A 24,181-nucleotide genomic window follows, 5' to 3' on the forward strand; every position below is an offset into this window, starting at 1 on the left:
ATTTCAAATGCACATTAGGATTTCTCTCGTGGAACACCACTCTCTCAATTCCAATGTGACCATGGTTGTAACATTGTTACTGAGCTGAGATAAACGGCTACAAAATAACCTTTTTATTCTGCAGAGAAATCATTTGCTCATCTGTGCTGGAAATATTGTTTCATTAAGGAAATTACCACTGTTTGGCAAACATTTCTACTCGTACTGAGAACATGCACTGCGAGACGTTATGGATTATCAGCTAGTCCAACACGCACACAAACCAGAATTTGTGAATTGGAACCGAGTGATGGTTTTCAGATTTGGGATTTTAAGATGCTTCACACAAGACATTGTTTACCTTCAATAGAATTTAGAGGACTTGCAGAGAAAATTACATGGAGACTCGTCTGACATGCCAAGGAAGGCGTTACCACTACCAGAGGGTTGGGAAGAAGCCCGGGATTTTGACGGGAAAGTCTACTTTATCGACCACATCAAACACGCTACTAGTTGGATTGATCCAAGAGACAGGTATGGTATCATATTGGGGCGGGGGTGTGATACATATTTTACCGTTTATTTCTCATACCCTTGATGTACACGTCTTTTGAGTTTATCCACTGTTGCTTGATGGAACAGAGATGGACAGTATTTATGTTGCATGTTTTTGAAACAAGTTTTTCAATTACTTTAGAGTATTTTGTGTCATTTGTATTTCACTGGCCTGAATGCAATGCATTTTGTAATAAGTTACACTCTTCTATACCATTTTTATAGCGGTTATCACCCCAAATTTACTCCATTGGTGTCAGAAGTGTGATGGCACTATGTTGTGATAAAAGCATCTGCTAAATGACAAATGTTATGTGAAAATGAACACTTGCAAAGCACACTGGGTATTATTCTAATGATCTTTGTCCCCAAACAAGGCCAAATTCTATTGCAATACAAATTATTCGGACAATAAGCATTTGTGCCAATTTTGATTAAATTTATTTCAGTGGGTATTAAGGGAACATAGGGCTGAGGGAGCAGTGCTTAGAAGGGCGTCATGAGAGGGAAATTAATTTGTACAGAAACACTGTCAACCATAGACTGGAACTAATTTCGTTTTACCAGTTACTTGAGTCCCCTCAGACTTTGACACACATCTCTTTAAAAGCTTAGTTCTGGAATGCTTGAGATTATGGGAGTTTTTATATTTTTATTCTACTATGTTCTAGGATAAGGATATGCTTTAATATTATATTGCAAGATTTGAAAATAGGCTTTGTGTCAAAAGCCAGTCCTGTTTTCCCTTAGTGGCTGTCATTATTGCAGTCCAGACCAAGAACATGACAGACACAAGGCCACCAATCTGCCCACCTCCCTGGTGAATTGCCACAGGTTGGCTTGGTAGAAGCAAGAACAAGATGGCAAGAACAAACCTTAACAGACATTCCTAAAACGCACAGCTGAGGAGGGTTGAGCACAGAGGCTGGTAAAGTAAAGACTGATGATTTAAAATCCCTTTCACTGCTTGCCAAGGTGCACAGGGTCAAAGTGCAGCACGAGGCCCTGAAAACTTGTAACTAGGATGTGGAAACCAGTGTCAGTCAGTACCGGAAGGGATTCATGTATAACCTCTCCATTTCTGGGGTCATGCATGCATTTCTTTACAACAATGGGAGGTGAGGGGTTAAGTCAAGTGAGGAACATAGACCCTTTACAGTGACAGGCTGTCTTCTGTACTTTATAGGCCCATCTCCTATACTGTTCACTGGTCTGTTGGGCCACAGTAGAATGAAGCCAGCCCAGAATGCTAAATCTGAGATGAGCCAGTCGTTCTCAAATTAGTGGACTCGGACTGAAATAACCTGACATCCATACTGGCCCAAAACTGTCATTGGACTTTCACATCTCTTTCCACTGCAGTTAAGCACTGGGACATTGCTGAGGAACAGCTGATGCAGAGTTATGATTGATAATTTTTTAAAAACCTTTTATTTAACTCGGCAAGTCAGTTAACAACAAATTCTTATTTTCAATGATGGCCTAGGATCCTAGGAACAGTGGGTTAACTGACTTGTTCAGGGGCAGGACGACATATTTGTTTTACCTTGTCAGCTCGGGGATTCGATCTTGCAATCTTTCAGTTACAAGTCCAACGCTCTAAGCACTAGGCTACCTGCCGCCTCCTGATCATGATAATGAATTCCCGTTAGACTGGGCAGCCCTATTGGTGGAAAATCTGCTGCCTCAAACTCATTTTGATTGGCTCGGCCTGGCTCCCAATATACACATTTCCTTATATGAACTGTAACTCAGTGAAGTCTTTCTAATTGTTGAATGTTGCGTTTTATATATATTTTTCAGTATACATGCATCTAATGAGCCCCTGCCCTGTCAGTATCTCTTGGCTGCATTCGCATACCTCCGCCAGCCATATTGTTTATCCACCCTCGTAGTGACGCACCCAACCCATTCTGTCAGGTGAATGGAATGTTATCTCCCAGATACTGAGCCGTTGCCAGGGGGGAGCTGAAGCAGCTAGCAGCTCTACTTTGTTGGACCTTGAGCGTTATGAAATGTAGGTTGGAGCCTCATAAATTTGACTTGAGGAATGTGTAGTGCTTTGACTGAAAGTCTCTGACTCAGTTATGCTCCCGCATGTTTGCATTCGGCTGCACGCTTTGTCGCTTTGTCACTTTGCGTTTGAGCATGGGCCAGGGTGTTTGACTTTGTTTGCGAACCTGCCTATTGTTTTTCACTACCGACATTCACTCAAATAACTTGTAATGCTGCTGCTCACCAGGAAATGCCAGACCCCCGGTCTTTGTGTAAAACACTTAGCTAGAGGTTAAACCTGTACAATCATCAACTAGGGCCTCAGAAAGCCGCTCTCGCTATATAGGCCCACAACCACAGTTTTTGTTGAACACAGTTCACCCGTCCTCCAAGGGAGTGCTTTCCTAATGTGTGTTTATGGCTGGTCATTCCTGGATCACACAGTTTATATGGAGAAGTCTGTAAAGAAACAGGATTTATTTTATCTTGCGGGTCACAAAAGACAATTATAGCAGTCTTAGGTGGGTCACTCACTACTCACTACCCATCTCTTCATCACCGTATGAAGAGATGTCTAGCTTGGTGTCGTCCTCTTCAGACAGACTGGAAGAGGTCTTGCATTCCAATGAACAACCAGTGAGTGCCTCACGGTATGCTCTGGGCCTATTTAAAGCCCTCTGGTTGGTCGAATGAGACAGTGAGTCAGCACTACTCGGAGGGAAATGATGATGAGTTGGGCCATCAGCTCAGAGTGATTTAAGGGTTGGATTTGCAGGGGTGAGAGGACAGCTACAGTGGAATTAATCAAACAATATGATGCGCACACGGTCACTCAAAGGACCCTGCAGCAGCAGCCAGCTTTTGCGGGATTTGTGTTTGTTTTCCACAAAGCCTTTTCCTCAAAGATACATTTAGAACGGGGCTAAGGGGGTCTTTGCTGGCCCTTTTAATTATTCCTAAACTGAAAAAGGAACCCGTTCAGTTTCACCCTAAACTAAAGGTTCTGTGAGGATGGTAATATCGTCAGTCTGCAGAAAAGAGTTTAAGCAAAAGACTAAGACAAGTTTTCCTACACTCTTAGAAAAAAGGCCTCCAAAAGGGTTCTTCGGATGTCTCCGTAGGAGAACCCTTTTGGGTTCCAGGGAGAACCCTCTGTGGAATGGTTCTACATGGAACCAAAAGGGTTCTACCTAAGGGGACAGCCGAAGAACCCCTTTAGGTTCTAGATAACACCTCTTTTCCTAAAAGTGTACATGTCGGCTGTGCCGCTGATAATTCTGTCAAAAATGTAAACATTAGCGTAATTTGTATTCTGTCCTTTAGCATAGGGTTTTATGTCATAGGAGCTATGTGAAGAATTAGGATTCAATTGTGATCCTGGTTGTGCCAAGTTAGAGCAGCATGGAAAAGACAACAGTAGCCTATCCAAATCGGCTAATGTAAAGACCCAGAGAGACTGATTTTTGGACTGTTACTCAGCAAATAGGCCCCACTTTTTCCGTTGGCACATTGGTCCTGTTGGTGAGTGCTTTGAGGTGCTTTGTGTGTGGTGGCCACTGAGGTCCTCCTGGGTCTCCTGTGATCCAGAGCTCTGGCCTTGTGTTGGAAGGCCTGGATTGGTTGCCTCAGAAACCTCCAGGCGATTTGTTAACGCTACTTGTGGAATGCTGGGCCCCAGCTTCCGGCTATTGTTCTTTGCAAGCCAGAGGTGAATAGAGACCCATTCTCACTAGACCCCCCCCCCTATTAGTGACACACACACACACACACACACACACACACACACACACACACACACACACACACAGCAATGGTGGTAGCCTTCCGTGACAACCAAATTATCTATCTTTTCATAGACCCTGGATGGCCCACTATCTTGGCATGGTCATCCTGATTTACTTTTGCTGTGACACCCCTCTAATTCTTACCATCATGTGACTGTTTCTTGTGTGTGATTTTCAGGCAGACTAAACCTCTGACATTTGCTGACTGCATTGGAGATGAGCTGCCTGTGGGTTGGGAGGAGGCCTACGACCCCAATGTCGGGGCCTACTATGTGGATCATAACACAAGTGAGCCCAGATATGCAATACTCCATAACTAAAGCTTCCAGCACCCATATTCATCACACATTTGTGGGAAAAACATGGCTGGTCAAATCATGATCCAAAATTATGATTAGCAAAAAATAATATCTCATCCATTCTTGTTTCTTATGTTCTGTCTCCCTGTCCTCTCCAATTGATCTCCGTCTTTCCTCACCCCCCTCTCTTCCCCCATCAGAGAGCACTCAGCTGGAGGACCCGCGGGCCCAGTGGCAGCGGGAGCAGGAGGTCATGCTGCGGGAGTACCTGGACGTGGCCAAGGACGCGCTGAGCGCCCAGAAGGAGATCTACCAGGTGAAGGAGCAGCGCCTGCGCCTGGCCCAGCAAGAGTACCTCCAGCTCAACAACGCCTGGAGGGACAGGTCCACCTCCCAGACCAGCTGTAAGGACCGGGACAAGCCAGGGGAGACAGGGTTATTGGGAAACCGAAGGGAATGGGGAAGAGAACTAGAGTGATGGGTGTAGTCTTTTATTCTTCTGAGTGATGCAACGCGTTTGACATCTCTGTTGGGTAGGTGCATATAGATTTGATCATAGAATTGCAGCTCATCATAGTTTACTCAAGTTATCAGTTATAAAACATTTAAAATAAAGTTTTAATACACGCTACAATACTTAAAGGTGAAATAAAAATTAAATAAATTAACTTGACTCCATTCCTATGTGTAATCCTCTGTTGTTCCTCAGACTTGAAGTGATGATTTAAAAGTACTTCGATAATACGCAGGGGATTGATGAGAAGGGCCTTGAAGTTGAGTAAAGCGATGTAGAGGATTAGATAACGCCCTGGCTCACCCTCTCATCTTATCTCCCGCAGTGAATTCCAGATCATCCTCCAGCAGTAAATATGACCCAGAAATCCTCAAAGCCGAGATAGTCACTTCCAAAAGTAGGGTAAGAAACCACTCTTTCAAGTTTGTCACGTTCACAAGTACAATGAAATGCCTTTCTTGCTTGCTCTTTCCCAACAATGCAGTAATCAATATCAGTAGTACTATAAACCTTTTTTTATAAGTAGTACAAAAACACTGTCTTTTACACCATCTCTGTACTTTATTTATGGCCTGTATTACTTGTGTTCAGTCACATTAGGAATGGATGTGTATACCCATATGTTCTTAAGTCTTCTGTTGGGGCTTAATTCTCATCCCTAAGCAGACATTAGTGCATGAAATAGGCTTAGTCCAACGGGCTGTTGCTAAGTGACTGAGTGTCCAACTCTCTTTCTCATTGTAAAGGAGGAATGTGTGTAAGTGACATCTTTGTCTGAGAACTGCACCCAGGCCTGCGTCCCAAATGGCACCTTATTCCCTATATAGTGTACTGCTTTTGACCAGGGAACATAGGACTCTGGTCAAAAGCAGTGTACTACATAGGGTACCATTTTGGGACAAGTCCCAGAGCTGCCAGTTGGTGTTGCGTAACAGTAACACACTGTTGGATTATTTGTCGATGTCCCCCCCCCCTCCACATTTCATAAAAGTACAATAAGCAAATGTTTTGTTTTAATCATATCATATTAGATGCGATCAGGTGCATTATCAGTTATATCTTAATTCTTTTTCTGCAAGGAACAAACACGATCGGTTCTATTTGAATCAGCTGTTCCCAAATATAGCCAAATAAGCATATTCTCCATAATCAATTGTATTGCAACTGGACATTTTTTATTTCAGTAAATGTATACTGTGTGTTTCTCTCGGGTGAATATGCTGAATATTAGCATATTCCCAGTAATCAATAGTATTTTGACATGGACATTTTTCATTTCAGTGAAATAACTATAGTCCTGTGTGTTTGTCTCCTTTAGGTGAATAAGCTGAAGAGAGACCTAGCCTGCATGAAACAAGAGTTGCAGTACAAAGAGCAGGGCTTTGAAACGCTGAAAGAGTAAGTGCAACCCAACCTCGTTACACAATCACACATAATATACTAACACAGTAACATCCTATGTCGGTCCTAAACTCTCCTTTCCCAAAGTAAATAGTTTAGGGTCTTTATAACATAAGACTGAAATAGAATAAGAGTATCTATTCTAACAGCCAGGTGGAGAAGGCTTACAGAAGCTTCACTTGTTCTAGTTCTCCTTGGCCTGTAACAGAGGAGTGCTGCTCCCCTCCCTCGCACGCACCCTCCCGCCCTCCTTTGCTCTTGGAAGAATGTGGAAAGACCTGTTGTTCTGCTGCACGCATGACTTGCTGATGACTGGCTTTACATATTTGCTGCTGCCGCCACGAATGGATGGTCTCTCTCCTGTGTCGCTGATGGGCTCTTTCCGCTCTCTCTACACCTGTGGCCCTTTAAATCCAGTTTGACTCCTGTAATGGATCCATAGTTTCTTATTGTTCACTCCTGTCTAGATTAGATCAGGATGGTTTGGAAGTGGCACAGTAGGATTATCATAGTGAAAATTAAACTTGTTTTTTAAACAACATCCCTCTTCAACAAACTACAGAATAATAATCTGAGAGCAAAAATGTACAACTCAGATAGTACACCTGAAGATGTGCTATTTAAAGACTGTTTAATAACTCACTCTCTGATTTGTTTCCACCGTGTGCCTCCCTCCAGAATCGACCACAAGGTGTCCAGCGCGCCTTACGGTGTCAAGCTTCACGATGAGCAGGCCATCCTGAACGAGGTTAAGTCCATCCGGGACGCCATCAGCTCTGGGGAGAAGGAGAAACAGGAGCTCATGCAGGTAAACAGGGACGGTACCACCTATATATAGCCTTGCTACTGTTATTTTCACTTTTTTTCTTTTTTTTTCTTTACCTATCTATTGTTTACCTAATACCTATTTTTTTTACTTAAAATTGCGCTGTTGGTTAGGGCTTGTAAGTAAGCATTTCACTGTAAGGTCTGTTGTATTTGGCGCACGCGACAAATAAACGTTTATTTGATGGGAGGAGCAGGGGATGAGGGAGGGAGAAGGGTTGGTGAATGGATAAGATGGGATGGTGGTCAGGTGTTGTGTGCAGAGAGATAAACTCAGCCAAAAAATGGCCCCCTTTCAGGACCCTGGCCAAAGATAATTTGTAAAGATCCAAATAACTTCACAGTTTCCCATGCTTGTTCAATGAACCATAAACAATGAATGAACATGCACCTGTGGAACGGTCGTTAAGACACTAACAGCTTACAGACGGTAGGCAATTAAGGTCATAGTTATGAAAACTTAGGACGCTAAAGAGGCCTTTCTACTGACTCTGAAAAACACCAAAAGAAAGATGCCCAGGGTCCCTGCTTATCTTCGTGAATGCTGCAAGGAGGCACGAGGACTGCAGATGTGGCCAGGGCAATAAATTGCAATGTCCGTACTGTGAGACGTCTAAGACAGCGCTACAGGGAGATAGGACGGACAGCTGATCGTCCTCGCAGTGGCAGACCACGTGTAACAACACCTGCACAGTATCGGTACATCTAAACAGCACACCTGCGGGACAGGTACAGGATTGCAACAACAACTGCCTGAGTTACACCAGGAATGCACAATCCCTCAGTCTCTGGTAGACGGGTACTGCAGAGTCTCGTCTCAGTCTTTGGTAGACGGGTACCTCTTTGTCTCACACGGCTCAGTCTTCCCTCCGCTGGGGCATCACCCACCTTCTTTTCCTCTGTCCTCTGCAACCTCTCCGTCCCACCTCTCATGTCCCTGCGTCCCCTCGGCTGAGTGACAGACAGACGGACATACTCATACATATTCCTGCCATGACTTTGCTGCTCAGTCAATGATGCACCAGCAGGCTGAGACTTAGAAGCTGAGACAGAGGAGTGCGTGGGTGGTGTTCGCCTGCCTACTTCATGCTCCCAACTCCGCTGAGGAAATGTGGGGTGGGACGTGTGTGTGTGTGTGTGTGTGTGTGTGTGTGTGTATATATAAACACACACATGCCCCGTTTTTTATCTTGGCGGCAGCAGCTGTAGAAAACAACAAACGTGTTTGTTAGTAGGGGCTGGGTTGTGTTTAATAATGAATAGCCCCCATGATTCTCTTCCCCCCCACTGGGATGCCTCCCCTCCTCAGCCTTCTGCCGCTGACAGTTCAGTTGTATGTGTGTTGGCTTTGTAGTGTCTGTCTGACTGCAGTGTAAGTACATTTACATGATCACAAATAATTTGATATTAAACTGATTGTGGCAGTAGGCTGATTATGGCATTAGTCATGTAAACATCTTACTTTGCTTAATCGGCGTAAGGTCATATTTTAAGCGTATGCAGATTAAAACACCTGGTTTTCTGAGCAATCTTTCGAATTATTAGGACATTTAAATGCCTTAATCAGCACGTGTTCTAGCACGAACTTCTTCCTTTTGCGCGACCGAAGTGATTTCAGAAGAACTGAAAGTGTGCATCTTAGAAATTGGTTTCACATATAAACTTTACGCTACATGGCCTAAAGTATGCGGAAATCCCTTCAAATTAGTGGAATCTGTTATTTCAGCCACATCCCTTACTGACACATGTATAAAATTGAGCACACAGCCATGCAATCTCCATAGACAAACCTTGTCAGTAGAATGGCCTGTACTGAAGAGCTCAGTGGCTTTCAACGTGGCATCGTCATAGGATGCCACCTTTCCAACAAGTCATTTGGTCAAATGTATGCCCAGCTAGAGCTGCCCTGGTCAACTGTAAGTGCTGTTATTATGAAGTGGAAATGGCTAGGAGCAGGACCTCCGAGTGCTGAAGCGTAAAAATCTTCTGTCCTCTGCAACACTCCCTACTGAGTTCCAAACTGCATCTGGAAGCAACGTCAGCACAAGAACTGTTCGTCGGGAGCTTCATGAAATGGGTTTCCATGCGGAATGCCAAGTGTCGGCTGGACTTGTGTAAAGCTCGCTGCCATTGGCCTCTGGAGCAGTGGAAATGCGTTCTCTGAAGTGATAATTTACGCTTCACCGTCTGCCAGTCAGACGGACGAATCTGGGTTTGGTGGATGCCAGGAGAACACTACCTGGCCCGAATGCGTAGTGCCAACTGTAAAGTTTGGTGGAGGAGGAATAATGGTCTGGGGCTGTTTTTCATGCTTTGGGCTAGGCCCCTTAGTTCCAGTGAAGGGAAATCTAGACGATTCTGTGCTTCCAATTTTGTGGCAATAGTTTGGGGAAGGTCCTTTCCTGTTTCAGCATGACAATGCCCCTGTGTACAAAGCGAGGTACATAAATGGTTTGTCGAGATCTGTGTGGAAGAACATGACTGGCCTGCACAGAGCCCTGACCTCAACCCCATCAAACACCTTTGGGATGAAATGGAATTCCGACTGCGAGCCAGGCCTAATCGCCCAACATCAGTGCCCGACCTCACTATGCTTTTGTGGCTGAGTGGAAGCAAGTCCCCACAGCAATGTTCCAACATCTAGTGGAAAGCCTTCCCAGAAGAGTGGAGGCTGTTATGCAGCATATGGGGGACCAACTACATATTCATGTCCATGATTTTGGATTGAGATGTTCGTCGAGCAGGTGTCCACATACTTCTGGCGATGTAGTGTATACGCTACCTTCGGAAAGTATTTAGACCCCTTTTCCCACATTTTGTTTACGCTACAGCCTTATTCTAAAATGGATTTAAATAAATGTTTTTCATCAGCAATCTACACACACTACCCCATAATGACAAAGCAAAAACTGGTTTGTAGAAATCTTTGCAAATGTATAAAAAATAAACATACCTTATTTATATAAGTATTCAGACCCTTTGCTATGAGACTCAAAATTGAGCTCAGGTGCATCCTGTTTCCATTGATCATCCTTGATGTTTCTACAACTTGATTGGAGTCCACCTGTGCTAAACTCAATTGATTGGGCATGATTTGGAAAGGCACACACCTGTCTATATAAGGTCCCACAGTTGACAGTGCATGTCAGAGCAAAAATCAAGCCATGAAGTCAAAGGAATTGTCGGTAGAGCTCTGAGACAAGATTGTGTCGAGGCACAGATCTGGGGAAGGGTACCAAAACATGTCTGCAGCGTTGAAGGTCCCCAAGAACACAGTGGCCTCCATCATTTTTAAATGAAAGAAGTTTGGAACCAGAAAGACTCTTCCTAGAGCTGGCCGCATGGCCAAACTGAGCAATCGGGGGAGAAAGGCATTGGTCAGGGAGCTGACCAAGAATCTGATGGTCACTCTGACAGAGCTCTAGAGTTCCTCCTGTGAAGATGGTTGTCCTTCTGGAAGTTTCTCCCATCTCTGCAGCACTCTAGGGTTAGAAGGAGGGGATAGAGTCAAGCGGGCAGGTTGTTGGGCGGCCGGCTGTCACAAGTCGCAAGATTTCATCTGGAGAGAGAGGGGAGCAAGAGGTCAAAGCATAGGGTAGGGCAATGTGAGCAGGACCAGCGGTGTCGTTTGACTTAACAAACGAGGATCGAATGTCGTCAACCTTCTTTTCAAAATGGTTGACAAAGTCATCCGCAGAGAGGGAGGAGGAGGGGGGGAGGAGGAATTAGGAGGGAGGAGAAGGCAAAGAGCTTCCTAGGGTTCAAGGTATGTCCGAACTCAGAATCAAACATGCGTCACAAAAAAACCATGGTCACTGTGGTAGAACGTTTATTTTGATTGGTTTTTTTCTGCATTTATCGAAGTCCCGTAAGGTAGACTGATGAACTTTGTGTTTTATAAATCGATCTGTATGGAACAAAAACGCAACATGCAACAATTTGAACGATTTTACTGAGTTACAGTTCATATAAGGAAATCAGGCAATTTAAATAAATTGCACATGATTGGGCCGGGGTGCAGCCATGGGTGGGCCTGGGAGGACATAGGCCCACCCACTGGGGAGCCAGGACCTGCCAATCAAAATGAGTTTTTCCCCACAAAAGGGCTTTATTATAGACAGAAATACTCCCTGAGTTTCATCAGCTGTCTGGGTGGCTGGTCTCAGACGATCTTGCAGGTGAAGAAGCCGGCTGTGGGGGTCCTGGGCTGGTGTGGTGGTCTGCGTTTGTGAGGCCGATTGGACTTTATGCCAAATTCTCTAAATGACGGAGGCAGCTTATGGTAGAGAAATGAACATTAAATTCTCTGGCAACAGCTCTAGTGGACATTCCTGCAGTCAGCATGCCAATTGCACGCTCCCTCAACTTGAGTCGTCTGTGGCATTGTGTTGTGTGACAAGTCTGTACATTTTAGAGTGGCCTTTTCTTGTCCCCAGCACAAGGTTCACCTGTGTAATGATCATGCTGTTTAATCAGCTTCTTGATATGCCACACCTGTCAGGTGGCTGGATTATCTTGACAAAGGAGAAATGCTCACTAACATGGATGTAAACAAATTTGTGCACAACTTTTTTTGAGAAATAAGCTTTTTGTGAGTATGGACAAGTTCTGGGATCTTTAATTTCAGCTCATGAGACTAACACTTTACGTGTTGCTTATATTTTTGTTCAGTGTATTATTCTGACCATTCACAATCGAAATCATTGTGCATGTAACTGTACTCTATGAAGCCTGCCCTACTCAGTCAGCATTGTGTCCAAGGGGAGCCTCGGTGGCCGTCTTCTTTGCTCTTTCTACTTGAAGTGTTTACAATAGTCAAGATAAGGTTTATTCCACTCCATGCTTCAGTGCTGAGCCATGTATGATATCTATCAACAACCTTGAAGATCAGCACAGATTTTTATCACAGCACAGATTTAAGTAGGTTACTGTTTTTGGCCACTGTTGCAAAAAGGTTTTACATTTCAAAAACACATCTTTATGCAATGTACAGTACTCGTCTACAAGTATCTGCCAAAATATTGAAACGCTTGAGTATTTGGGGGAAACAAAGTATATTGAAAGCAGGTGCTTCCACACAGGTATGGTTCCTGAAATAATTAAGAAATTAACATCCCATCATGCTTAGGGGTCATGTATACAAATCTAGGGCAGGCCATTATTTTGGGTACCATGGTTATGCCCCCATAGCATGACAATGCCCCCATCCACAGGGCACGAGTGGTCACTGAATGGTTTGATAAATATGAAAACGGTGTATGCCATGTCAGTCACCAGGCTTCAACCCAATTGAACATTTTGAAGTGGCAACTCAGACAGTGTTTTGCACCACCATTAACAAAACACCAAGTTGTGGAAGAATGGTGTCGCATCCCTCCAATAGAGTTCCAGACCCTTGTAGAATCTATACCACGGTGCATTGAAACTGTTCTGGTTCATGGTGGCCCAACACCATATTAAGACACTTTATGTTGGTGTTTCCTTTTAGACAGAGATACAGGTAACTAACTACCTTTCTCTATGATGATGATATGTGTTATAGATTTAAACCATAGGATAGGAGCTTTGTGAATATAAGACACACAGCAAAGGACATAAAACATACTATGCGTGATTCCATTTTGATTTCACTATCTCTGATTTTGTTAAGCCTGTATGCGTCGGTCTCCTCTCCCTTTAGAAACTAGCGGTGCTTAAGGATGGCTTCCAGTTGGACTCAGTGGGTTCTCAGTCTGACCTGTGGGGCAGCAGCTCATCCCTGGCCAACTCTGAGCTGTCCATCCCTCGCCTCTACTCCGAAGCCGGATCCCAGACCAACATACCAGCTGAGGTGAGTGGGGGGGTCTGTTCAGTTGGCACGGAAGACAATAGCCTGAAATTGTGAGGGAATACCTGGACTTGTCTAATTGGAAATGTTTTCATTTTCCGTTTCAAAATGTTTTCCTTTGGTGTGCCCTAATGAACAGGAACAAGGTTACAATGCACAGATACTGGTTGCGTACCTAATTGATCAGAATGTAGCTTTGTCAGTCACCTTGATTTTTGTTTGATATAGTTTGTGACCAACACCAACAACTTGGCAGAGAAGGTGCGACTGAGCCTGAAGTATGAAGAAGCAAATAGAAGGTAACTTGTGTAACCCAGATGACTCATTCCCAACACAACCCATCAGTCTATATATAAACTCAGCAAAAAAGTAACGTGTTCTTACTGTCAACTGTGTTTATTTTCAGCAAACTTAACGTGTAAATATTTGTATGAACATAAGATTCAACAACTGAGACATAAACGGAACAAGTTCCACAGACATGTGACTAACAGAAATGGAATAATGTGTCCCTGAACAAAGGGGGGGTCAAAATCGAAAGTAACAGTCAGTATCTGGTGTGGCCACCAGCTGCATTAAGTACTGCAGTGCATCTCCTCATGGACTGCACCAGATTTGCCAGTTCTTGCTGTGAGATGTTACCCACTTTTCCACCAAGGCACCTGCAAGTTCCCAGACTTTTCTGGGTGGAATGGCCCTAGCCCTCACCCTCCGATCCAACAGGTCCCAGATGTGCTCAATGGTATTGAGATCCGGGCTCTTCACTGGCCATGGCAGAACACTGACATTCCTGTCTTGCAGGAAATCATGCACCGAATGAGCAGTATGGCTGATGGCATTGTCATGCTAGAGGGTCATGTCTGGATGAGCCTACAGGAAGGGTACCACATGAGGGAGGAGGTGGTCTTCCCTGTACCGCACAGCGTTGAGATTGCCTGCAATGACAACAAGCTCAGTCCGATGATACTGTGACACACTGCCCCAGACCATGACGAACCCTCCATCTCCAAATCGTTCCCACGCCAGAGTACAGGCCTCGGTGTAACGCTCATTCCTTCGACGATGAACGCGAATTCGACCATCACTCCTGGTGAGACAAAACCGCGACTCGTCAGCGACGGTGGGTTTGTGCCCATAGGCGACATTGTTTCCAGTGATGTCTGGTGAGGACCTGCCTTGCAACAGGCCTACAAGCCCTCAGTCCAGCCTCTCTCAGCCTATTGCGGACAGTCTGAGCACTGATGGAGGGATTGTGCGTTCCTGGTGTAACTCGGGCAGTTGTTGTTGCCATCCTGTACCTGTCCCGCAGGTGTGATGTTTGGATGTACTGATCCTGTGCAGGTGTTGTTACATGTGGTCTACAACTGCGAGGACGATCAGCTGTCCATCCTGTAGCGCTTTCTTTAGCGTCTCACAATATGGATATTGCAATTTATTGCCCTGGCCACATTTGCAGTCCTCATGCCTCCTTGCAGCATGCCTAAGGCACGTTCACACAGATGAGCAGGGACCCTGGGCATCTTTCTTTTGGTGTTTTTCAGAGTCAGTAAAAGGTCTCTTTAGTGTCCTAAGTTTTCATAACTGTTTTTAAAATGTCGATTTTACCTTTTATTTAACCAGGTAGGGCAGTTGAAAACAAGTTCTCATTTTCAACTGCAACCTGGCCAAGATAAAGCAAAACAGTGCAACACAAACAACACTGAATAAACAAACATTCAGTCAATAATACAATAGAAAAGTCTATACAGTATTTGCAAATGAGGTAGGATAAGGGAGGTAAGGCAATAAATAGGCCATGGTGGAGAAATAATTACAATTAAACACTGGGGTGATGGATGTGCAGAAGATGAATGTGCAAGTAGAGATACTGGGGTGCAAAGGAGCAAAAAATAAATAACTGTATGGGGATGAGGTAGTTGGATGGGCTACTTACAGTTGGGCTATGTGCAGTGATCTGTGAGCTGCTCTGACAGCTGGTGCTTAAAGTTAGAGCGGGAGATATGAGTCTCCAGCTTCAGTGATTTTCGCAATTCGTTATAGTCATTGGCAGCAGAGAACTGGAAGGAAAGGCGGCCAAAGGAGGAATTGGCTTTGGGGGTGACCAGTGAAAGATACCTTCTGGAGCGCGTGCTACGGGTGGGTGCTGCTATGGTGACCAGTGAGCTGAGATAAGGCGGGGCTTTACCTAGCAAAGACTTATAGATGACCTGGAGCCAGTGGGTTTGTCAACGAATATGAAGCGAGGGCCAGCAAACGAGAGCATACAGGTCGCAGTGGTGGGTAGTATATGGGGCTTTGGTGACAAAACGGATGGCACTGTGATAGACTGCATCCAATTTGCTGAGTAGAGTGTTGGAGGCTATTTTGTAAATGACATCTTCGAGGATCGGTAGGATGGTCAGTTTTACGAGGGTATGTTTGGCAGCATGAGTGAAGAATGCTTTGTTGCGAAATAGGACGCCGATTCTAGATTTCATTTTGGATTGGAGATGCTTAATGTGAGTCTGGAAGGAGAGTTTACAATCTAACCAGACACCTAGGTATTTGTAGTTGGCCACATATTCTTAGTCAGAACCGTCCAGAGTAGTGATGCTGGACGGGTGGGCAGGTGCGGGCAGCGGTCGGTTGAAGAGCATGCATTTAGTTTTACTTGCTTTTAAGAGCAGTTGGAGGCCACAGAAGGAGAGTTGTATGGCATTGAAGCTCGTCTGGAGGTTTGTCAACACAGTGTCCAAAGAAGGGCCAGTAGCATACAGAATGGTATCGTCTCCGTAGAGGTGGATCAGAGAATCACCAGCAGCAAGAGCGACATTGATGTATACAGAGAAAAGAGTCGGCACGAGAGTTGAACCCTGTGGCACCCCCATAGAGCCTGCCAGAGGTCCGGACAACAGCCCCTCCGATTTGACACTGAACTCTGTCAAAGAAGTAGTTGGTGAACCAGGCGAGGCAGTCATTTGAGAAACCAAGGCTGTTGAGTCTGCCAATAAGAATGAGGTGATTGACACAGTGAAGCCTTGGCCAGGTCGATGAATACAGCTGCACAGTATTGTCTCTTATCGATGGCGATTTTGATGTCGTTTAGGACCTTGAGCGTGACTGAGGTGCACCCATGACCAACTTGGAAACCAGATTGCATAGCGGGAAGGTACGGTGGGATTCGAAATGGTCGGTGATCTGTTTAACTTTGCTTTCGAAGACCTTAGAAAGGCAGGGTAGGATAGATATAGGTCTGTAACAGTTTGGGTCGAGAGTGTCTCCCCCTTTGAAGAGGGGGATGACCGCGGCAGCTTTCCAATCTTTGGGGATCTCAGACGATACGAAAGAGAGGTTGAACAGGCTAGTAATAGGGGTTGCAACAATTGTGGCAGATTTTAGGAAGAGAGGGTCCAGATTTTGCAGCTCTTTCAGAACATCGGCTATCTGGATTTGGGTGAAGGAGAAATGGGGGAGGCTTGGGCAAGTTGCTGAGAGGCGGGTGCAGGGCTGTTGACCAGGGTCGGTGGAGCCAGGTGGAAAGCATGGCCAGCTGTAGAAAAATGCTAATTGAAATTCTCAATTATCGTGGCTTTATCAGTGGTGATAGTGTTTCCTAGCCTCAGTGCAGTAGGCAGCTGGGAGGAGGTGCTCTTATTCTTCATGGACTTTAGTGTCCCAGAACATTTTGGAGTTTGTGCTACAGGATGCACATTTCTGTTAGGAAAGCAAAGGCTAGCCTTTTTTAAACTGCCTGTGTATATTGGTTCCTAACTTCCCTGAAAAGTGTGACCTTAATTTGCTACCGTCTGTAAGCTGTTAGTGTCTTAAAGACTGTTCCACAGGTGCATGTTCATTAATTGTTTATTGTTCATTGAACAAGCATTGGAAACAGTGTTTAAACCCTTTACAATGAAGATCTGTGAAGTTATTTGGATTTTTACAAATTTTCTTTGAAAGACAGGGTCCTGAAAAAGGGACGTTTCATTTTTTGCTGAGTTATATTAGGAACAAGTAATTAAAGAGCAGCAGTAAAATAACAATGGTGAGACTATGTACAGAGTCAATGTGTGGGGGCACCGGTTAGTCGAGGTAATGTGTACATGTAGGTAGAGTTATTAAAGTGACTATGCATAGATAATAACAGAGAGGTCCCGTGTGGCACAGTTGGTAGAGCATGGTGTTTGCAATGCCAGGGTTGTGGGTTCGATTCCCACGGGGGACCAGTACGGAGAAAAAAAGTTTATGAAATGTATGCATTCACTACTGTAAGTCGCTCTGGATAAGAGCGTCTGCTAAATGACTAAAATGTAAAAAAAAAAAAAAACATGTAAATGAGTAGCAGCGGTGTAAAAGAGGAGGGGTGGGGGGGCAATGCAAATAGTCTGGGTAGCCATTTGATTAGCTCATGAGCCCTTATAATGACTTATAATCCTAATAAGTCATATCTCTTTTAAACCTTCCCCCCTCCACACAATTAAATAGAACATAAGTAGCCTTACAAGAAGCCTTGGCTTGTGTGAGCCGGAACAGCTCGTAGGAGCCAGTTTCCTGTTTTTGTAGCATCAGGCAGCTTGATGTACAAGTACACCCCCTGGACTCTAGTCTATTGCAGGGCCTTAGAAAAGGAGAACATAATAAATACAACATAATAGAACATTAAATGTACACTCTCTATGCTCTCCTCCCTCCACCTCCAGGATTGCCACCATCGAGGTGCAGATAGCCAAGCTGGACAGTGAGGCATGGCCAGGGCTGCTGGACCCAGAGCGTGACCGCCTCATCCTCATCAATGAGAAGGAGGAGCTACTCAAGGAGCTGCAATACATCAAGCCTTGCAAGAAGGTGCCCAATGACCAGGAGAAGATAGAGACACAGAAGAAAAGGCTTGAGAGAGACCTGCAGGCTGCCAGGGACAACCAGAGCAAGGCCCTGACCGAGAGGTAAGGGGAGAGGATTTATAGCTACTTGGCGGGGTGCAAAGTCGCTGCAAACATTGTGGGCAGCAAACAATAAATTGTTTAATTAGGACAGTGTGAGGCTAAATTGTTTGGGCAGTAAAGGTGCGGGAAACCTTGGTCAGCATGGGGCTTACAGACATATTGTCTCAATTGTCAGACATATAGTGATCACTCCTTCCCTGGGTAAAGTCACGACCAGGGAAAGAGGGATAAATGAGAGGGAACAGAGCTGCACACCAGGAAAGCATCATGGTCACATACAGGAGATGAAATTAGTCACTTTCTTTTCTCAGTTAACTTTTGCCACTTTTTTGAGTTTGTGTTCCATTAGTCTGCACCTTGCAAAAAGAGTGCATTTTTTTACATTTATTTATACAGCACCTGTTAATGCTAGCGAGGGAACAGGTCAGCGGGGCTATTGCGTGAAGGAGAGAGGAGGCCATTGAAATCCCGCTGGAACTAGGCTACAGTATATTCACTGACAGGGAATAGATAGGCAGAGCAAGGCCCACTGCCCTGCTGATAACAACCTACTGTACTTTAACTGCAGTGAAAATATATGGTGTAAGTAATATGACTGTTAAATACACCCAGAAGGTCTACTCCCTGATGGGGACCTGGTGTTTGACGGGGCCCCTTGGCTCTGGGCCTACAGAGAGCTAAACAAATAGTGTTCATTCTGGTTTCTAACTATGGAAAACACATTTACCTCCTTTCAGGGTTCAATCAACATTACTGTCAACCAGGTTGAAAAGCACTGCACTCTATGTTTACAAAATGTTATGTCTGTCAACCCTGTAAGAGTTACTCCAAGACACACAACACACGGTTACCTCTGCTCTTTTTGTTGTGTTGGATGCTTTGATCCGCATAGCCTTTTTTCACGACAATACTGGTTCATGGTTGTGATTGGATCATAGACATTGATAGTGTAGTGTAGAAGCTCCTCCCCCTAGCCTCTTACCTGGAACTAGCGTTCTCTAAGGTCCATACTTACTCTTTAGTGGTTGGAAATCTGCGCTCTGGATGAGGTAACCAAGGGGACTACACCAATTAGGCCTCTTTTCTCTCTTTCTCTTCTATTTCTCTCTTACTTTCCCATATATCCGCTTTCCTTCTCTAATTTTCTTTCATTTTATTTTTTATATCTCACTCTCCCCCACTCATCTTTCTCCCATATGTAACCCGAGTATCACAAACGGGATGTAGGGTGGACGCAAAATAGCCTTTTTTAACAAGCTGGTTTAATATCTGAAGTCAGAAGTATCTGCTCGTTGAGGAAGAAAATAACCTTTAGCTCTTAACTGTTTATAATGCTGTAATTACTCTAGTTTGTAAGAACATTGTATTAAGATGTTGTAATTGTATGGTCATGTAGTTGATTGTTTTTTCTGATTACCCAAGTAGAATAGGGCCTGTTTCTTCTGCTTGCTACTACATTATAATTTTTTTTGACCTAACATTTCTGGTGTTTTGTCTTTTCTATCAGATTGAGATTGCACTGTAAGAGGAACAAGCTGGTGAGAGAGCTGGAGGAGATGGTTCGCCTGGCATCATCATTACACACTCAGCTCAAGAGGTACATTCACTCACCTAAACAACACATTCAGCAACTGTCACCCAGCTGTAACACAGCACTACCACGCTGCCAGTTCAGGAGGCACAATCACTTAAATGTATCGACTTAAAATGTAATCTCCTATTGCACAACTGAATGCGCACATTCCAAATGAAAAATGAATAAGAAGACCTTGTCTACATGGAGACATGGGCAACGTTTTAACCTCTATGGGCTAGGTGGGACGTGACCGTCCTACTCTATTCAACAGCCAGTGGAACAGCGTGGCGCGACATACAAAACCTCAAATGCAATCATTTCAATTTTTCAAACATACGACTATTTTACACTGTTTTAAAGATAAGACTCTCGTTAATTTAACCACATTGTCCGATTTCAAAAATGCTTTACAGCGAAAGCAAAACATTAGATTATGTTAGGAGAGTACATAGACCAAAATAATCACACAGCCATTTTCCAAGCAAGCATATATGTCACAAAAACCCAAAACACAGCTAAATGAAGCACTAACCTTTGATATTCATCAGATGACACTCCTAGGACATTAGGTTATACAATACATGCATGTTTTGTTCAATCAAGTTCATATTTATATCCAAAAACAGCTTTTTACATTTGTAAAAAGCGTGTGATGTTCAGAACATGCATTCCCACCATAAACTTCCCGTGAATTTACTAAATTACTCATCATAAACGTTGACAAAATACATAACAATTATTTTAAGAATTATAGATGCAGAAATCCTTTATGCAATCGCAATGTCAGATTTTAAAATGGCTTTTCGGCGAAAGCACATTTTTCAATATTCTGAGTACATAGCTCAGCCATCACGGCTAGCTATTTTGACACCCACCAAGTTCGGAGCACACTAAACTCAGAATTAGTATTAGAAATATTGTATTACCTTTGCTGATCTTCGTCAGAATGCACTCCCAGGACTGCTACTTCCACAAGAAATGTTGTTTTTGTTCCAAATAATACATAGTTACGTCCAAATAGCTCCGTTTTGTTCATGCGTTCAGGTCACTATACAAAGGGTAATGCGCGAGCGCATTTGGGGTCAAAAAAATTAAAAATGTTCCATTACCGTACTTAGAAGCATGTCAAACGCGGTTTAAAATACATTTTTATGGTATTTTTCTCGTAAAATAGCGATAATATTCCAACCAGACAATAGTGTATTCATTCAAAGAGGAAAATAAAAAAACAGCGTGAATGCGCATATTCAATCTCTTTGTCACCAGGCAGACCACTGAGAAACTGAGCTACTATACTCTGCCCAGAGACAGAAGACGCCTCAATCCGCTTTCTGAAGGCTTTAGAGAGCCAATGGAAGCCTAGAAAGTGCAACGTAACCCCACAGATACTGTAGTTTCGATAGAGAATCAAAAGAACTACAAATTCTCAGACAGGCCACTTCCTGCTTGGAATTTTCTCAGGTTTTTGCCTGCCATATGAGTTCTGTTATACTCACAGACACCATTCAAACAGTTTTAGAAACTTTGGAGTGTTTTCTATCCAAATCTACTATTAATATGCATATTCTCGTTTCTGGGCAAGAGTAGTAACCAGTTTAAATCGGGTACGTTTTTTTATCCGGCCGTGAAAATACTGCCCCCTCAAGGCACCAGGCAGGGTTGTGAGGTAAATCTAAAATGCCAAGCCCTCCACAGTTAACCTGTCTGGGCTAGGGGGCAGTATTTTCACGGCATTGGCATTTTAGATTTACCTCACAACCCTGCCTGGTGCCTTGAGCTTACCCACAACCCTTTGAGGGGAAGGAGTGAAACTTCAATCCAGGGTCTTCAAAGGTCTACATTCACCTCATCTTAAAGGAGTGTTTTTCATTTATAGAGCTCCATAAATTCACATAAAATACTGTAGTCTAGAATCTTATCTTCTGAGTGGCTCGTATGATTCATTCAGTTCTATGAGGGACTGTTGGTCTTAAAAGAGAATGAGAGAGTGATCGGACATTGCGTATTTAACCTTTACTCTAAAAGCTCAAGATGTGTCCTATACTTTAGTCACTGTTTTTGTAAAGTCAACTTAAATTTCAGCTCTGAAACAGGAGTGTGCCTTTCAGAAATGGACTCTGACACTGAAGCTGCGTTTTATAAGATGTGAAGTGTCTGTAAGAGTCATATGTATTAAAGCTGTTTTCAAAAGGTGCTCTTCATACTCTCGTTTAATCAAACAAATAACTTAAACAATAGTGTTAGTCTCTTTCTCTCTCTGTTTTTGTTCTTATCATGCATAATTCATCCTGTTTTTAGCTGATATACATCAAAGGGCTGAGATGCAGAGAAAAACTCCCCTTGCCAAGCTTTAATTACTATGTTTTCTGTCGAGTAGACACTGCGTTTGAAGTTACTGAGGGCCAAAAGATGGGGGAACAGAGGAGAAGAAAATTTGGTTGGAGTACGCTCCTAGCTCTTCTAACACTGTGGTCCTCTCTCTCCCTCTCCCTTTATCCCCTGTCCACTCCGCTTTTCGCTCCCTCCTCTTTGCTGCCCCCAATTTTCTCTCTCTCTCTCTGCCTTCTTTCTGTATTGTTCTCTCCTCCTCCCCATCCTCTCCACTGATTTTCTCTCTCCTCTCCATCTCCCCTCTCTATGCCTTCTTTCTGTCAAATTGTCTTTCCATCCTCCTCCCCATCCAACCCTCTCCTCTCTGCTTCTCTCCTCCCTCCCTCCCCATCCAACTCTCTCCTCTCTGCCTCTCTCCTCCCTCCTCCCCATCTCTCTCCCTGCAGTCTTTCGGCCAGCACGTTGTCGTGTTCCTCAGGCAGCAGCCGTGGCTCTCTGACCTCCAGCCGGGGCTCTTTGGCCACCACGTCATCCCTGGGCTCCACCTCCTCCCTGAGCTTCACAGATATCTATCTGGAGCAGCCTGAGCTGGGAGACCCAGACTTCCAGAACAAATTGGACTCCCTACTGCAGGAGGGCGGTCCGGGGGTCAGCTACCGGCCCTCCAGCTCCATCACGACCATCCACGAACACGAGGTGGTCGCTGGGGGAGAGAGAGCGGGTGACAAGGGGGGTGTTGTCGGTGGGGGAGCAGAGGCCAGAACCAGGCTACAGGCGCTGAGACTATCAGAGACGCCAAGGTCGATCAGTTCACTGTCGCCGAGGTCTTCGATGTCGTCGCTCTCGCCGCCCTGCTCGCCGCTGGTCACGGACTCTATATTTCTCTCCGGGGAGAGGTTTGCGGGACCAGGGAGTCCAGGTGGGGAGCTGGACATGGAGCTGCATAGCAGGCTGACTGAGCTAGGGCTGGGGCTGGACAAGGAGGAGCAGCAGCACCCTGGAGGGGTGGAGCAGGATGCCACTTCCATAGCTGGAGAGATGTTTAAAGGTATAGTCACTTTCTGTCTATCTGATATAATTTAAGCTCTTTTTTTAATGTCAGGAGAGCGACTATATTACCTGCTACTATGGACTTGTGTAGTGTTGGTGTATAGTGGACTGTATGGTCCTCATGTCCATTGTGAATCGTAAAGAATGAATATGTTTAAGATCCACACAAAATGCATTACAAGTCATAGAAATATCAGTGTCAGCAACACACTAAGATATGTAAATATACACTGAGTGTACAGAACATGCTCTTTCCAAGACAGACTGACCAGGTGAAAGCTATGATTCCTTATTAATGTCACCTATTAAATCCACTTCAATCAGTGTAGATGAAGGGGAGGAGACAGGTTAAAAAAAAATTTTTAAGCCTTGAGACAATTGAGACATGTATGTGTACCATTCAGAGGATGAATGGGCAAGACAAAATATTTAAGTGCCTTTGAATAAGGTATAGTAGTAAGTGCCAGGCGCACCAATTTGAGTGTCAAGAACTGCAACTCTGCTGGGTTTTTCCACACTCAACAGTTTCCCGTGTGTATCAAGAACGGTCCACCACCCAAAGGACATCCAGCCAACTTGACACAACTGTGGGAGACATTGGAGTCAACATCCCAGCATCCCTGTGGAACGCTTTCGACACCTTGCAGAGTCCATGCCCCGACTAATTGAGACTTCTCTGAGGGCAAAAGGGGGTGCAACTCAATATTAGGAAGGTGTCCCTAATGTTTTGTACACACCGTGTATAAGGGTGCTTCAGTTTACGTCAGGGAGCAGGATATAGGTTTCCTGTAGTAGTAGATGTTTAGTTGCATAATGGCAAGCCTGCACAGTGTGACCTAGAGAGAGTGACAGGGCTGTATTAGCCTGCACAGTGTGACCTAGAGAGAGTGACGGGGCTGTATTAGCCTGCACAGTGTGACCCGGAGAGAGAGAGAGGGCTGTATTAGCCTGCACAGTGTGACCCAGAGAGAGATGGGGCTGTATTAGCCTGCACAGTGTGACCCAGAGAGAGAGACGGGGCTGTATTAGCCTGCACAGTGTGACCCGGAGAGAGAGACGGGGCTGTATTAGCCTGCACAGTGTGACCCAGAGAGAGTGACGGGGCTGTATTAGCCTGCACAGTGTG

The 24,181-nt window shown here is 44.5% G+C and overlaps 1 protein-coding gene across 2 annotated transcripts in view; it reads left to right on the forward strand.

Annotated features, from left to right (window-relative positions):
- LOC115154292 (protein KIBRA) overlaps positions 1–24,181 on the forward strand; it is a 48,237-nt gene that overhangs the window by 3,052 nt on the left and 21,004 nt on the right. For both annotated transcript variants that reach the window (XM_029700366.1, XM_029700368.1), the window contains exons 2-12: positions 350–513; positions 4,492–4,601; positions 4,813–5,016; positions 5,452–5,528; positions 6,445–6,524; positions 7,206–7,335; positions 13,033–13,182; positions 13,408–13,478; positions 17,856–18,098; positions 19,606–19,695; positions 22,452–23,053. In XM_029700366.1, the coding sequence (XP_029556226.1) occupies positions 350–513; positions 4,492–4,601; positions 4,813–5,016; positions 5,452–5,528; positions 6,445–6,524; positions 7,206–7,335; positions 13,033–13,182; positions 13,408–13,478; positions 17,856–18,098; positions 19,606–19,695; positions 22,452–23,053 (1,921 nt within the window). The remainder of the gene's footprint in view (positions 1–349; positions 514–4,491; positions 4,602–4,812; positions 5,017–5,451; positions 5,529–6,444; positions 6,525–7,205; positions 7,336–13,032; positions 13,183–13,407; positions 13,479–17,855; positions 18,099–19,605; positions 19,696–22,451; positions 23,054–24,181) is intronic.

Source organism: Salmo trutta, chromosome 19 (assembly GCF_901001165.1).
Source record: "Salmo trutta chromosome 19, fSalTru1.1, whole genome shotgun sequence".
NCBI lineage: Eukaryota > Metazoa > Chordata > Actinopteri > Salmoniformes > Salmonidae > Salmo > Salmo trutta.